Source organism: Seriola dumerili, unplaced genomic scaffold (assembly GCF_002260705.1).
Source record: "Seriola dumerili isolate Sdu_G_001 unplaced genomic scaffold, Sdu_1.0 BDQW01000202.1, whole genome shotgun sequence".
NCBI lineage: Eukaryota > Metazoa > Chordata > Actinopteri > Carangiformes > Carangidae > Seriola > Seriola dumerili.
In genome coordinates this window covers 739,931-753,854 of record NW_019174457.1, presented here as the reverse complement: position 1 = coordinate 753,854, position 13,924 = coordinate 739,931, and the positions used below count along the sequence as shown (strand labels likewise).

The following is a 13,924-nucleotide window of genomic DNA, read 5'->3' as shown; positions in this document are numbered from 1 at the left end:
TGGTGACGTTGTCCTCAAAGACTGTCGGCCCTCACAAACATTGACACCTGCCGTTTATTCACACTATAAGAAGCTTCATGTTCACCCGCTGTCGGTAAAAGATGTTTTATGTAATTAAAGATGGTGTCATGTTTTAATGTTGCACAACTTCATGTAATTTGATTTTTACAGTTAAAATAAATGGATTATTTCCTTGGCTGTCTCTGCTCTGACATTAAATGTTTTTATATAAAGTGATCAAACCCTGTGTGTACTGCAGGAATGTTGGTCTTCTCTCTCTCTCTCTCTCTGGACCTGCATGCTGCTTGTCTAGTTCCCATGTGTCACCACAGGGAGGCGCTGCAGGGGGGGTCTTGGTGTGCACTGGCAGGAAGTGAGTCAAAGTGAGAAACTTCACAGGAGACTTGTCTTAATATTTCTAAACCTTTCTTGGGGGGTGGGGGGGACACCAGATTAAATAACACCAAATCACTAATGATGCAACATGCAGGATTGTTTTGATATTGATTTACATAAAGTCATCACCTCAGGAGAAAATGAATCGGAGAAACACGTATATCACATGTAAGTCTTGTACTTACCTTTTCTCCATGTCGTGTGAATGGCGAGAGCTCAGGTGTTGGAGCAGGTTCATTTCAGGGTCGTTTCTTTTTCCCCGGCTCCTATCAGCGTGACACATGGAGGCGCCAGCTGAGGTTTTTTTTTTTTTAAGTTAAGCACCTGAAAGGAGCAGCAGCCGTACAGGTGTGATGAAGCTTCCTTCAAGCAGACTGGGGGGGTGTCCCATCTGTCTCCAGTATTTATGATCATATTGGTGTCAGAGCTGAGGAGGTGATGGAGAGATGATTCATCTCGCAGCAAACAGGACACAAAACACAGAGTTTCATCTTTAGCTGCCACTTAAGAAGAATGAACCTCACCTCTTTTTTATTCTTTTTTAACCTTTCCACATTATTATGTAAAATAATTTTAAAATTAATTCAATTTTTATGTTTTTCATTGCATTAAAACTGTCAGAAATGTAGAAGACGTTATCTTGTGCAGACACTGGATTTTTTTTCTTTTTTATTTGACAAACTCAACACTTTGACGGGGTTGTCAGCTGAGTTTTGACATTTAAGGACATTTAAAAATGAATCTGTTGCCTGTTATTCATTGACGTATTAATTTATATATTTTACTTCTGATTACAGTTATTGGTCTCCGTATGAAGAAGCTCTGTCGAGTTCATTTAGACTACATTAGTGGCCTAGGGTTCAGAGGACGTGGGTATTTATAGTCAAGACAGTTCCAATAAAAGATACAATCAAGATGCCTTATGGGAAATGTAGGAGCTACAGTTCTTGAAGCTTGAGCTGTAAGGACTATAAATCAGGGAAATCTGCTGTGATTATGATCATCCCGTTTGTTTTATTGACCCAAAGAAAACTGATGTACCACTGCTCGTTTTCATAATCAATATACGTTCACATTTATAAAAACACGATATGACAGTATAATGTTTGTCCTTGGGATGTCAACATTATCCAAGGTGAACAAGTGAAAGAAAAACAAAATAAAGTAATAAAAATAAATAAATTAGTACACAAATAATTCAATATTTACATTAAGTGAAAAGGTAGTCCAGGAGTAATAGTTTTCTACCTCGATCTTCCCTCTTAGATTTCATTTCTTAAACCTCTCCAGTTTCCCTGTCCCCTCCTCTCACTCATTTACTCCTTAAATTGAAATAAACAGTGTGTAAAAAGGATAAAGAAAGGATAAAGCAGTATGGCTAATGAATGAAAGAAAACTACGCCGAATGGTTTCAAATGAGCGACTTCCTCCACTGAACATATCTAACACCCATGGTCAGTTAATTGGCTGTACTTTGCTGTTCTGACCACATGAGGGCGCCACACCTTCAGGTTAGGAAGGAGTCCACTGAAATATAAGATGAACCACATTTACTGGCTGCAAAGTAAAGAAGCAACATAACCCGTTGGATTTGATTAAGTTAAATTTATTAGATGGTAAGGAGGGTAAGAAAGGTACAGGGCAAAGGGATGCTACTTAAATCAAATAGGAACTAGAACAAAAAGGACTCAAACTGTCCTTTTTAAATTTTTGTTTTGTTTATTTATTAGTTATTTATATATATATGGTGATTATTTTATTTTATTTTATTTGTTTATATTATTTGAAATTATTTCACTTTTAAAGTTGTTTATATTTCAGATTGTACAATTTAAAAACCCAAGACAGCATGGCTTGTTGCCTCAGGGATATACACTAAACTTTTATAACATCATCGTCGACTTGTTGCTATTCTCTGTGACATATTAACGACGGCGTGCACCGATTCACTCAGCTAGTGCGAGCGCTTGTGGCGGAGGGATACGGTAGTTCGGTGGTTGAAAAAAATGTAGTGCCAAAGTAAAAGTGCTGTTTTCACGGGAAGATAAACCGCTGAAAATATTCTCCATGAAGCAACATTTAAATAGATATTGGATTGTTTCTGTGGGCGTTTTTTTTAAAAGTTTCTAAAAGTTTCCTAACTTTCCTAACTGGGGCCGCGCTCATCATAATCTACTGCAGGTAATGCACCGAATACCTTGCATAGCTGAAATAGCTGACGGTGGTTGAGCTCAAAGCTATAGGTGGTGACATCTGCGGAGTTATTCTCAGAGGTGTTGTAGCTTCTCAAGAAACAATGAGACTGGTATTAAGCGTCTCTTGACATTGACAGTACACCAGGAGAAGCCCCCAGAGCGTTATACTGTACCATATGGATCCCTGTGATAAACAATAGCTGTCTGGCATTGTAATTAATGACTGATTTAGTCATCACATTATTTGAATGGAGGCATATTAACGCTAACAGTAATCCTGAGGTAGTCGTGGGGGATTGTCCACAGCATATCAGGGAAATGCAGCTGCTCCTGTGTGGAAATCAAATGGACCTTTACGCTTTGTTTACAGATGCAGTTTGGCAAATGAACAGATAGGAGTCATGTGGGACATTTCACAGGTGACTTCCGGGACAAAAACAGTTCTGTTTCCAATCTTCCAAGCTTTTCTTCAGGCAGGTCTCTGATGCGTCTTCTCAGTTGTTGGGAACCTCTGTTTCCTTTAATGTCCACCCCATAGGAAAAGTTTCATATCCCTAACTCTTTCTTTGATACCCAGAGCTGAGATGCGTCCGTGGCCGCAGTGTGATCTCCCTCTGAGCAGTCGATGAAAAAACGTTGTTTTGTTTTTTTTCCTGAGATATTTCCTCCGAGATTTCTGGCGGAGTAGCAGCAGTGACCCTCTTCCTGCATTCGTAGCTGTGTTCAGCACTTTCTCGAGGGTCATCAACGTCGACGGAGGGAAACTCATCTGAAGCGCGCCCGAGGACATCCTGCTCTTGGCAGCTCACAAAATGAAGAAAGCTCGTCTTCGGGTCACTGTGCTCTGCCCCAGAAAGAAATTTCCTCCAGAACAGCTGGGGAACGCGTGATTGGCAAGAAGCATCTCTCGAATCCTTTCAGCCGATTCCCACGAAGAAGCACAGAAATCTTACCCGAGAAAAGACACTTGTTCAGAGGGTACGGAAGCTACTGTAGACACTTGACTGACTACAACCGCACCTGCTACCTTTTACTGCACAGGAGACAGGAAGTAGATGATTTGCTTTCAATGTTTTGTTCATGATCTCAGGCACAGAAAATACTTCTATCAGTTCAAGATAGGCGCAGAGCTTTGAGGGAACTCATTGACATACATACGTGCTTGCTACATGACTTGATCTCGCAGGGTCTTCACACCGAATCGCGAGGTTTATCCGTTGATTCTCGCTGATTATTTCTGTTCATTGTGAACCTCAGAGACTGAACCATCAAATCCAGGGACATCAGACGTTTGACGAAGGCGTGACCCGTTCGTAGACCGCGAAGGCCGAACCGAACCGAGACGGTCTGGCCTACGGAGGATTTTCTCTTTGTGTCACCAGCTGTTGCTGCCCTTACTGTGGCGTTGCAAAGCATGGCTCCTGTTGCCTAGCAACCTTGACAACACATAACTCTTTTTTTAGGTTGCGCCAGGACGGATCCAGCCTTCGTCGTGCAGGTAAAGAAAGGCCGCATTCGAAGGAGGCTTTTCGAAATGGTGCGGACGAGTGATGCAATCGGTCTTCAGATGCAGCCTTCAAAGGATGGAGCCCCTGAATTTTTCCTGCAAAGTGACTGGTCAGCGGAGGGATACAACCTCTGTAGTACACAGGATACAAACAGTACAAATACATGCTAACACCTGCAGGATAAGAGCTATCAAAGAAACTAGATAAAACACAAAGTCGAGAACAGCTGCTTATTACTAATATTGTTGTTGCACCTACAAATATTTAGAAACAAGTTTCTGATGTTAAAGGTCACGGTGCTGCTGACTTATTAAGACTACATTAAAAGGTGAAACTGGGAACCTATGTGGAAAATTGTGCTTATCTCGTCAGTCAGCTTCTGTATAACAAACAATATAGGGAAGAATAATAGTGTTGCACCAGATACACAAGTTCAGCACCGCTGTATCTGACTGTGTGAAGCAATATATTTTAGGCTGCAGATAACAGAGGCTAGAGATGGCGGCCAAAAAAATATTGTTAAAGTTTCTTTTATCCCTGATGTGACGAAAGCTTACCTAATGTGTAGCTATTACAACCCTGGTCTTCCTCTTTTTCTTTTGCATTTTCAATCTAATAGCATCTGCCGCCACTGAACACAGGACAGGAGGGGAGAGGTGCGAGGAACTTTGTTAAACTCTGCGTTCCTGTGAACGGCCATCTTGTTACTCAGCTAGCAGCTAACAAGGGCCAAGAAACGTACGTGAAATAAAGCCGACAGGTCGATGTTTAACAAGCTGGAAGTGGAGGCGGAACAGGCCCAGGTCTGTGGACGCCAGCCATCTCACCTGCTCCACCTGCTCCAGCAGTGTCGTCTTGCTGCTCAGGCTCCAGGTGCTGATGGGAACAGATGTGTTTTCTGAGGCCAAGAAAAGGAGCCGTTTAACAATGTGCTACATGGATAAAGACGTTTTTTGTTGATACAAGAAGGAAGTTTAAAAGGAAGAAAGGAAATCTCATCTGTTCTGTTGGTTAATATTTTCTTAAAATTCAGATTCTTTCTCAAAATATTTGCTTTTCCTTAATGGCCCTGAGATAATAACAAAATGTGTTGAAAGGAAGTTTCTCTTCGTTATCTTGACTCGGGTTTTCCATCAGTGTTTTCTTTCTCTCTCTGTGTTTTTGCTTGTTTTGCAAACAGAAACACAGTTTTATTATTTGTTTCATGTTCTCAAAAACAACAAACAAACAGGATTTTGTCTCTAACAACGCATCAAATCAGCAAATAACATTCAGCTACTTCACTCATTAAATTATTCACTGCTGAGCTGTGCTGTAATCATTCTCTCCAGATTCATTTTTGACACATTGCATTAGGGTAGTGCAGTGTGAATGAGTAACTGCTTCCTCTGTAATGGCCTGTATCACTGTGCCATTACCTACAAATGACCTCTAGAGGGCGCAACGGCACAGACAGTGAAAACACCTCTATGACCTACTGCCAAAGGGGAACTTAGCTGAGTTAAAAGCCAGTGTTTGGTACATTATAATAAAACACAGTCTCCTGGTTCTACAAGTTGTGTTGAATTCAGAGTTTTAAAACTTAAAATGAAGCCGTTCTCTGAAGTTTTGGATCTAAACTTCCTGCTAAAAAAACCTCCAAAACTCACCTTTTAAAATTAGTTAAAATTAAAATCTTGCTTTCACTCCGTCATCTCTTCACTACTGTCCCCTCTTTCTCCTGTATATGTGTTTGCATTTAAAAATTACCCTCCATATCAAATGTTTGATTTTCTCCTAAAGGAGCATCTCACACATGAAGTTTTACTCACCGTGAAAAGTGCCGCTCGTCCCGTGGAAACAGTCGTGTGATGATTTTAGAGGAAGCTTTCGAGCATTTAAAAAAATAAAAATAATAATAATCCTGATGATGTCATCACAGTTTATCCTGCAGTATAAATTAAAAGATGCAAGGTTTTAAAGAAGTGAGACAGACAGGGATGCCATTGAGCTGCATCATGGGAGATGTAGGATCCAGTGTTTTTGAAGCTTGACTGGCACTAGAAACTAAAGACGATATCTCGAGTCATTTAAAAAATAAAATAAAATAAAAAATAAAAAGAGGTGTCTCTTGTGACTCCCCTAACTTTATGGAGTTGCCCTTTAAAGCACTCACCTGTGTAAAAAGTGCCGTGTAAATGTCTATCGCCAACTTAAATATTATGTGCATCTCTCCAAGTGAAAACCTCCTAAAGTCAACGTCTTTACTTTGTTGTTGTGTCTCTCTCAAACAACAGATCTTGATCTCAGTGAGACGTCCTGATTAAACAAAGCTTAACGAAGTAAAGACACATCAAGAGGTGGCAGGACGCTTTGAAAATGTAGCTGGAGCCACATTTAGCTCATGCTGGTTTTTTTAGTTTTTTGTGGATGCTATTTTGTCTCTCCATTGAGGACGACAAAGGGAATAAATATTTCAAAACTTTATTTTAAAGTCTACTGGGGAAGGATTCTTTGTTTTATTTCTTGTAATTTATTTTTTTTGCATTTTAAATTAAACACGGCTTTCTATGAGCAGGTTTTTGATTTACTCCGGTTCATAAAAATAAAGAGAAGATGTAAATCTGGAGCTCCTACATCTTATCCGTAGGTATCAAACAGACCTGGCCTCTGCACATTTCCCCCCCCCACTAATGTAAATATTAATGTAAATATCAGCACGTGTGATTCCCGGGACGAGGTGTCAGTCAGCGCAGGGACGGGGGAAACATGGCTGTGCATTCGATAAGCAGCACACTCCGCAGAAGCTGCGCTGCGAGTTGTGTCTCTGCATCCATGTGTAAATATCAAAATCGTCAGCAAAATCGACGCCGCTTTGTTCGTATCAAATTGTCTCTGTGCGAGTGCAAGTGCGAGCCAAATGAAAAATTCAGGACCTTATTTACCGCTGCCTCCAGCGTGTATGAGGGGAATAATAAATAAATCCACAGCAAACGTCTTACGAAGATTTAATGTACATTTATTCTTAACACGTGGAACATATAGTATAAAGATTTCATACTGAATAAATGATATTCATTAAGCCAAAAAAAGGAAAAAAGAGGAATTTACATCAAGTTTTTAGCTACATCATCTGAAATACAAATATGCAGAATCCGCATCACTGGAAAAAAAAAAAAACAAAAAAAAAAAAAAAAAAAAAAAAAAAAACAAAATAAACAAAATTAAAATGGTTTCTTCATCAAGGTCTAGTTTGTCATTTATGAAGGAGCTCAAATGGAACCGCAGACATGATTTTTGTTATATTCTCTACACCCAGACTGGAGACAAACTGAAACTTGAAAGTTGTGTTTGTTGGGGGGAGGGAGGGGAGGGGGGGGCGGGTGCGTGTGGGCAGATTGGACAGCCAGCTAAACACCCCCCCACCCCCCCCCTCCGCCGGAGGCCGCGATACGAGCAAGGCGGAGGTGAGGCGCCGAAGTAACGAGAGGGTGGGGGCGTCAAGTATTCACATGGCGTACTTGACTGCAAAGAAAGGGAGGGGTGGGGGGGGGTGAGGGAGAGAGGAGGTGAGGGGGGGGGGGGGGTAGGTGGGGGACTTGTAATTGTCAAAGATTAAAAATGTGCAAGAGGACAACAGAAGTTGAGAAAGAGAGAGAGAGAGAGAAGTGTAATGTACAACATCATATATACACTGCAGCTTGGACTGCATCTAGAGTTGAGGACCAGTCCTAAAGAGGTGACTTTTTAATATAAGGGTCAAGTCATACAATCAAGGGACAAAGAGAAGAGGTCGGGGTGTTGTAGGTTCACCATACTTTGGGGGGAAAGCCGTTTTCTCTCTCGACATTAACTAAAACTGTTTTTAAAAACTACAGTTTGCTGCCAAGCCAGCGTATCTCAGTGTGAAACAGTATTATTACAGTATGTTTACAGTTTTTAAGGTGTACAGTACAGAAAAAAGTCCTACAATCTACTGCACAGGCCTCCCATGACAGATGTCTGTTCACAGCCAATAATGTGGTTCCTGTGGGGCTGAGTATATAGCATCCAAAGTTACAGCAATTATACCACACCACAGTCCGTGCGCGCGTCTATGTAGCCTCCGAACATGAACCATAATATTGTTTAGTCCGTGCCCTCTCCCCTCCCTGCCGACCCCCAGAGGGAGGAAGCGAGCACACGTATCCCCCAAAACTCACTGTAAACGAGACAGCAACTTTGGTTACAGTTTTTTCTTTTTTCTGGAGATTTTTCTTTTCATTAAAAAACAAGTCCTTTTTTTTTTTTTTTTTTTTTTTTTTTTGTAATTTTATTTTTTCCCCCGCAGGGCAGCGCACTCTGTCCTATGCCTGGGTCCCAAATCTGCTCTTCGTTGCCAGTAATCTTTCCATTTCAGACGCCTTTTTTATTTTTTAAAATCCACAGCTACTTCATGATATTCCTTCCTTTTAGTGAGAAGCAGGGGTAGAAAGACAGTGGAATCCGAGGTGATTTTGCATAAATTAAAAAAAAAAAAAAAAAAAAAAAAAAAAAAAAAGGACAGTCAGTTTTGCTCTTTTCACTCACACGCAACAGACATACACTCACACACACACTCACACACACTCACACACACAAAAAAAAGAAAAAAAAAAAAAAAGGGGGGGGGGGGGGGGGGGGAGGTGAGGGGAACGGAAAGAGGCAGAGCTGAAACCTCCCCACGGCTGTCATGACTGGCCGATCAGAAACAGTACGTCACAGATCACTTGGGACACCAGAGAGTTCATAAGTGGGGACACTGAGACGTCCAGTAGCCGCGACTCGTACAAAGTGAACTCTGAGTGGTTTTCCTCTACTTTAGCCAGGGCGTGCAGGGCCCGGGCCGCCCGCCGCATCATGTCCACGCTGGTGGGCTCAAACTGGGGCGCGCCCTGCATTTGTAGCAGGGAGCTCTGGCTCTGCTGGTACTGCGTGGCGGCTAGGCTGTCCTCCAGGAAGCCCAGCAGGTTACCCACGCTGCCTTTCTGCACAGCAATAGCCCGCGCCGCCAAGCTGTCGCCCTGGGCCAGGTTGGCCAACAGGACGACCGCCATTTCCCGGCAGACGGCCACCTTACGCTCGCCGACCAGACGCACCAGCGAGCCGTAGAGCTTCTCCAAGCGGCTGAAGGGCGGCGTTGCCAGAATGAGGTCGACGTTGTTGTCCTGGATGCTGAGCTTGCTGAGGGTCTCGAGAACCAGTCTCTGGGGGGAAAGTGAGCCGTGGGGCCCCAGCGTGGGGAAGGGGTCCAGGGCCTCCGCTGAGGGGCAGACCGCCCAGTGGAGCAGGCCATCCAGCAGCGGCAGGCATATACTCTCTGGGTAGATAGAAAGGTCCAGCTGGCCTGAGATGTTCGCCAGAGTGACCAAGCAGTTCTCCCTTAACACCTCAAGACAGTCCCACCACCACTCGTCTCTCTCGCAGCTGACGCCTTCGTCTTCCTCCTCCTCCTTCTCGTAGGTGACCGGCGCCTGTTTGCGCTCGGGGTGCCTGTGGTGGAGCAGCACCAGGCGGCCCAGCAGCAGCAGGAGGCCTGGGTGTTTAGACATCTCCTGGTCGTTACCCGGGACGAAGGAGAGGCTGCGCACGATGTTGGAGATGCAGATGCAGCGCCGAGCTAGCGAGTCCTGCCAGTCAGACGCGGTGCTGAGCGGCGTCTCGTCCTTGCTGTGAGGCTCGTCTTCCAGGATTTTGATGTTGCGGCGGCTCTGGAGCTCAGGGTTGATGCTGAACAGGTATTTGCCGTTTTCCTTCTGCTCCTCCGCGCCTCCACGAACTACTTCCTCTGTGACCGACCCCGGGCGGGCAGATAGTACGTCATCGATGGTGGCAGTGACTGGTGCGCCGATGGGAAGAGGAGGAGAGGTCTTCTCCGCCGGAGACTTCTGAGGTTCGGAGGACTGGGGCGGCTGCTGCCGAGGTTTATCTTCCCCATTGGACTTGGATTTCTCAGGGTTTTCCGTTGCCGTCTCGAGCACCTGGACCTTTTTGCGGCTCTCGGTGGCCGTCGGCGTGCGTTTCCGCTGCTTGAGAAGGTCCATCCGACTCTCGAAGTGGGTCTGGATGTGTTCGGTAGTGTCGCCCCCGCCGATGCTCCAGTGTATCAAGCCGCTGTCAAAGCTCTGCCGCTGCCCAAGCTTGGACGAGTGGTTGACCAGGAAGGGATTCTTCTTCCGCACCACCTTGATGGGGAGTTTATCAAACTTGCTCGCCTGCTTGGGCTTTTCCGAGTGGAGGTTGGGGTCCGGGAAGGACCCTGAGGTAGAGGTATTGGGTTCCTTGACAGAAGACTCCCTTTCCTTCTCCTCTTCCTCGTCCTCTGAAGACTTGTCCTTCTGGGAGCCCTCCTCCTCCTGTTTCACCTGGACCAGTGAAGAGCTGTCGGGATTGGCCTTTGACTCCTCCGCCTCCTCCTCGTCCTCGTCCTCTTCGTCCGTGTCCATCTCCTCGTCGTCTGGCATCGGAATCTCGTCGTCAGAGTCCTCAGCAGCGTTGGGGTCTATGAGGGTGCGCTGGCCGGGGTCCCCTACTTCGTACTCCTTTAGGATGCCAAAGATCTCGATGAGGCAGCGTCTGAAGTACTCGACCACCAGCTCCAGGAATCCGGGCAGCTGAGAAAAACCAAAAGACGATACCACGTCACCAAAAACAGTCGCGTGGGAAAAAAAAGTTGTGTTAATGCAAACTAAACAGACGTGCGAGACTCACCTGGCATAAGTTAAAAGTAGAAATGCTGTTGTCATCGTACAGTAGAATGTTAATGGTGTCCAAGGCCCAGGTGCTTTCCGCTAGTAAGCCCGACTTTAGTGACATCATCACTCTCCAAGCCTCGGGAGTGCCTGAGAAAAGACGAAAACAAGAATCCGTCAGTGACTCAGCTTGTATCTCATCTGTATCTGTAAAGCTGTGTCCTCTGGTCCAGCACTCCGTTTATTGTTTAGATCTAGTGAATATGTTGAGAGGTTGGAAGCAAAGGTTCTGTACCGATGTCTTTCATGGTGAGCCGCCTGCGGGGCTTCAGGTGGGGTTGGGAGGCCTCGATCGAGCCCGGAGGGAAGGCCACGTCTCGTCTGATCATGGGTTGCTGCACGGGGGCCTGGCCGATGTGCGAGGCGGGAACTGGAGGTCCGGCTTTCTGCACCTTAATGCCCGGATGCATGTAAGGGGACTTGCTGGGCGACGTCCTGCTCTCCATGGGCCGGGGCATGGGCGCTGGGCTCGACACCTGAGGAATGTGGTTCTGGGAAGTCTGGTAGGTGGATGGCAGGGGTCTGGTCATGGGAGGTCCGGAACCACCGGGGCCAAATGGCGGCTGCCGCTGGTTGACGTGGCCAGGCCACTGGCCCTCGTGGTTCATGCGTTGGTCTGACGGCATCATCTCCTCTGAGCGGTTCATGGCGTGGTAGCCGGGGCCCTGGCCTGGTACGGGAGGTCCCTGTCGGTTAGGGTAGTTGGGATATCCCATCTCAGTGCGGCCCTGCCACATTGGGCCTTGGGGGCCATCAGGACCCGGGGGCATAGGGCTCGCCATCATCTGCGGAGGCATCGGAGACTGGGAGTTGGGGCCTGCGGATGACGGCCCTCGGTCCCGACCAAAAGGGAAGGGGAACTGGTTCTGTGGGCCTGGTGGTCTGCGGTCCCCTCCTGGGTACGCGTTATACTGGTTATACATGTCCTGTTGGGCCTGGGGCCCAGTGGACTGTGGTCCTGGCTGCTGCTGACCACTGTACGGGACATTGTACATTTCTCCCTCATGGCGCTTTGCGGGAGGACCGTACCCGCCATCGACCGGACGCTTGTAGTTCTGTCAACGGACGACATTCAGCGTTATACTCAATAAAACAGCATCTCTATACATTAAATTTTAATGTCAGCACAGATAAGAAACTCTACTATAAGGAGTAAATCTCTGGGAAATTTGGGAAATGAGGAAATCGAAAGTCGAAATAGGAGTTTTGCAAACGCCGAACAAAATGTTCTCACCGGTTGCTGCTGTGGGTACATCCCTGGCTGTTGATTTGGATATGGGCCACCAGGGGGAGCTCCCTGGCCAGGGTACTGATTGGTATAGGACTCATGCCTGAGAACAATAACAAAAAAGTTCACACCATTTTTCTTCCTCTCAGTAAGTGCACTGACAGTTTTAGTATAAAGTTCAAAATGATGAGAATCCATCACTCTCTGCTAATACAGACCGATCCCGGCGCCGAGTCGTTACTGACCGTTGCTGTGGTGGAGGGCGGCTGGGCGAGTACATCCCTGTATCGGCTCCAGAAGGCATCATGTTGGGCTGAGGAGCTCCCGGCCCCATGCTGCCGTCAGGGCCCATGCCTGGCTCCTGTCTGTAAACCCAACGAACACTCATCAGTTGATTCTGACTTTAAAATAAAAAAGAAAGGAGACTGGAACAGATGTTGGGAGAGTAGTGTCGCACGTTTACCTTCGGTCGTAGCCGTACGGGTACTGTTGCCTCTGGCCCATCTGCATGTTGCCCATGGGGCCTGGTGGGCCTCTGTTGTACTGTTCTCCCATCCCACTGTTGGGGCCTGGCGGCATGAACTGCTCTCCAGCTTTAAAACAAAAACAAACACAGAACATTGTTGGTTTCAGCTCCAACAGAACGTCCTCACTTCGTCTGATTCGGCGGGTTGGCAGACGCTCACCTTTCCTCATGCCACCGAAGGGGTCCTTGTTGGACTCGTAGGGACCCATCCGACCCATCATCTCTGGGCCACCCATCCCAGGCTGGTAGCCCTGAGAGTTGGGAGTCATGGCGTTCCTTCTGGAAAACGCTGGGTCTCCGCCATCAGCAAAAGGGTCCTGCAGATTCACGCTACTCCTACGGGAGGGCAGGAGGCTCGTTAGTAACATGTTGATGTTGAACTCTTTCAGTTCATATAGATTTTTTTAAATTCCGATACGTTCACGACTCCTGCACAGTTTGTTCTGAAAGTCTTGTTAATTTCTTGTTTTGAATGTTGTGACTTGGTGCCCAAAAGGATCCAATATTATAAGTTCAAGATATGAGAAATAACAGAGCTATCAAACTATTGCTAACGAAGAATTACAGCCAATGACATCGTTTCTTTTTCCTTCCATACATTTCAAAACATTCAAAGTTGTGGGGACCACGTGCAGTGATAATATTGAACTTTTATCTTATATAGTTGTCATGGTTTCAGTGTTTTACTACAGTCACTTTCCAAACTTAAAACACATAATCTAAACAGTTTCTTTAACACTTATAAACAAGTTGATTGGCTGTTAACGTCACAGAACAGCGATATTATGACCTCTAACTCGTCGTACCTGACGCCAGGCATTGGAGGCATTTGTGTGTGCGGGGTGGATGCTGGAGTGGGGGGCTTCAGGTCTCCCCCCTCTGCCATCGAACTACTGGTGGACTGAGGAGTCTGGGGTCCTTGCAGGGATCCAGAGCCAGCTGCAAAACAAGGACACACACACTGAGTATTTCGGAAACACCGATCGAGTCCTCCGGTTTGTAAAATCCAAAGATTCCTAAGAATTCAAAGAACACCCTCCTCCCTCCCTCCTTGCTCATCCTCATCTCTTCCCCTCCTAAAGGCGAGAGTTGATAGTTGATAGTCAGGCGGGATGGCCTTGTGGATGGGCTAAGCGCTGCTGGGGGCTTTCGGGAACACATGCTGCTTTTGGCAATCCTAAATCCCATTAAGAAATTCCTGAGTGCTGCACAGAGGAACACAGTTTGTGTCAAGCTGACTGGCTTTCGAGTGCACAGCCAGCGAAAAATGTTGAATCCTCCAGCTCATCGCAGCATGCCAACCCCTTCACCACCAACACCCC

General features: G+C 46.1%; 1 protein-coding gene across 1 annotated transcript in view; it reads right to left on the bottom strand.

Annotated features, from left to right (window-relative positions):
• Positions 1-8,773: 8,773 nt before the first annotated feature.
• LOC111228171 (AT-rich interactive domain-containing protein 1A-like) overlaps positions 8,774-13,924 on the bottom strand; it is a 55,356-nt gene continuing 50,205 nt past the window's right edge. The window contains exons 14-21 of the mRNA XM_022753973.1: positions 13,409-13,541; positions 12,763-12,938; positions 12,540-12,669; positions 12,322-12,441; positions 12,083-12,179; positions 11,084-11,903; positions 10,808-10,938; positions 8,774-10,710 (exon numbers count right to left, since the gene is read on the bottom strand). Of these exons, the coding sequence (XP_022609694.1) occupies positions 8,788-10,710; positions 10,808-10,938; positions 11,084-11,903; positions 12,083-12,179; positions 12,322-12,441; positions 12,540-12,669; positions 12,763-12,938; positions 13,409-13,541 (3,530 nt within the window). The 3' untranslated portion in view covers positions 8,774-8,787. The remainder of the gene's footprint in view (positions 10,711-10,807; positions 10,939-11,083; positions 11,904-12,082; positions 12,180-12,321; positions 12,442-12,539; positions 12,670-12,762; positions 12,939-13,408; positions 13,542-13,924) is intronic.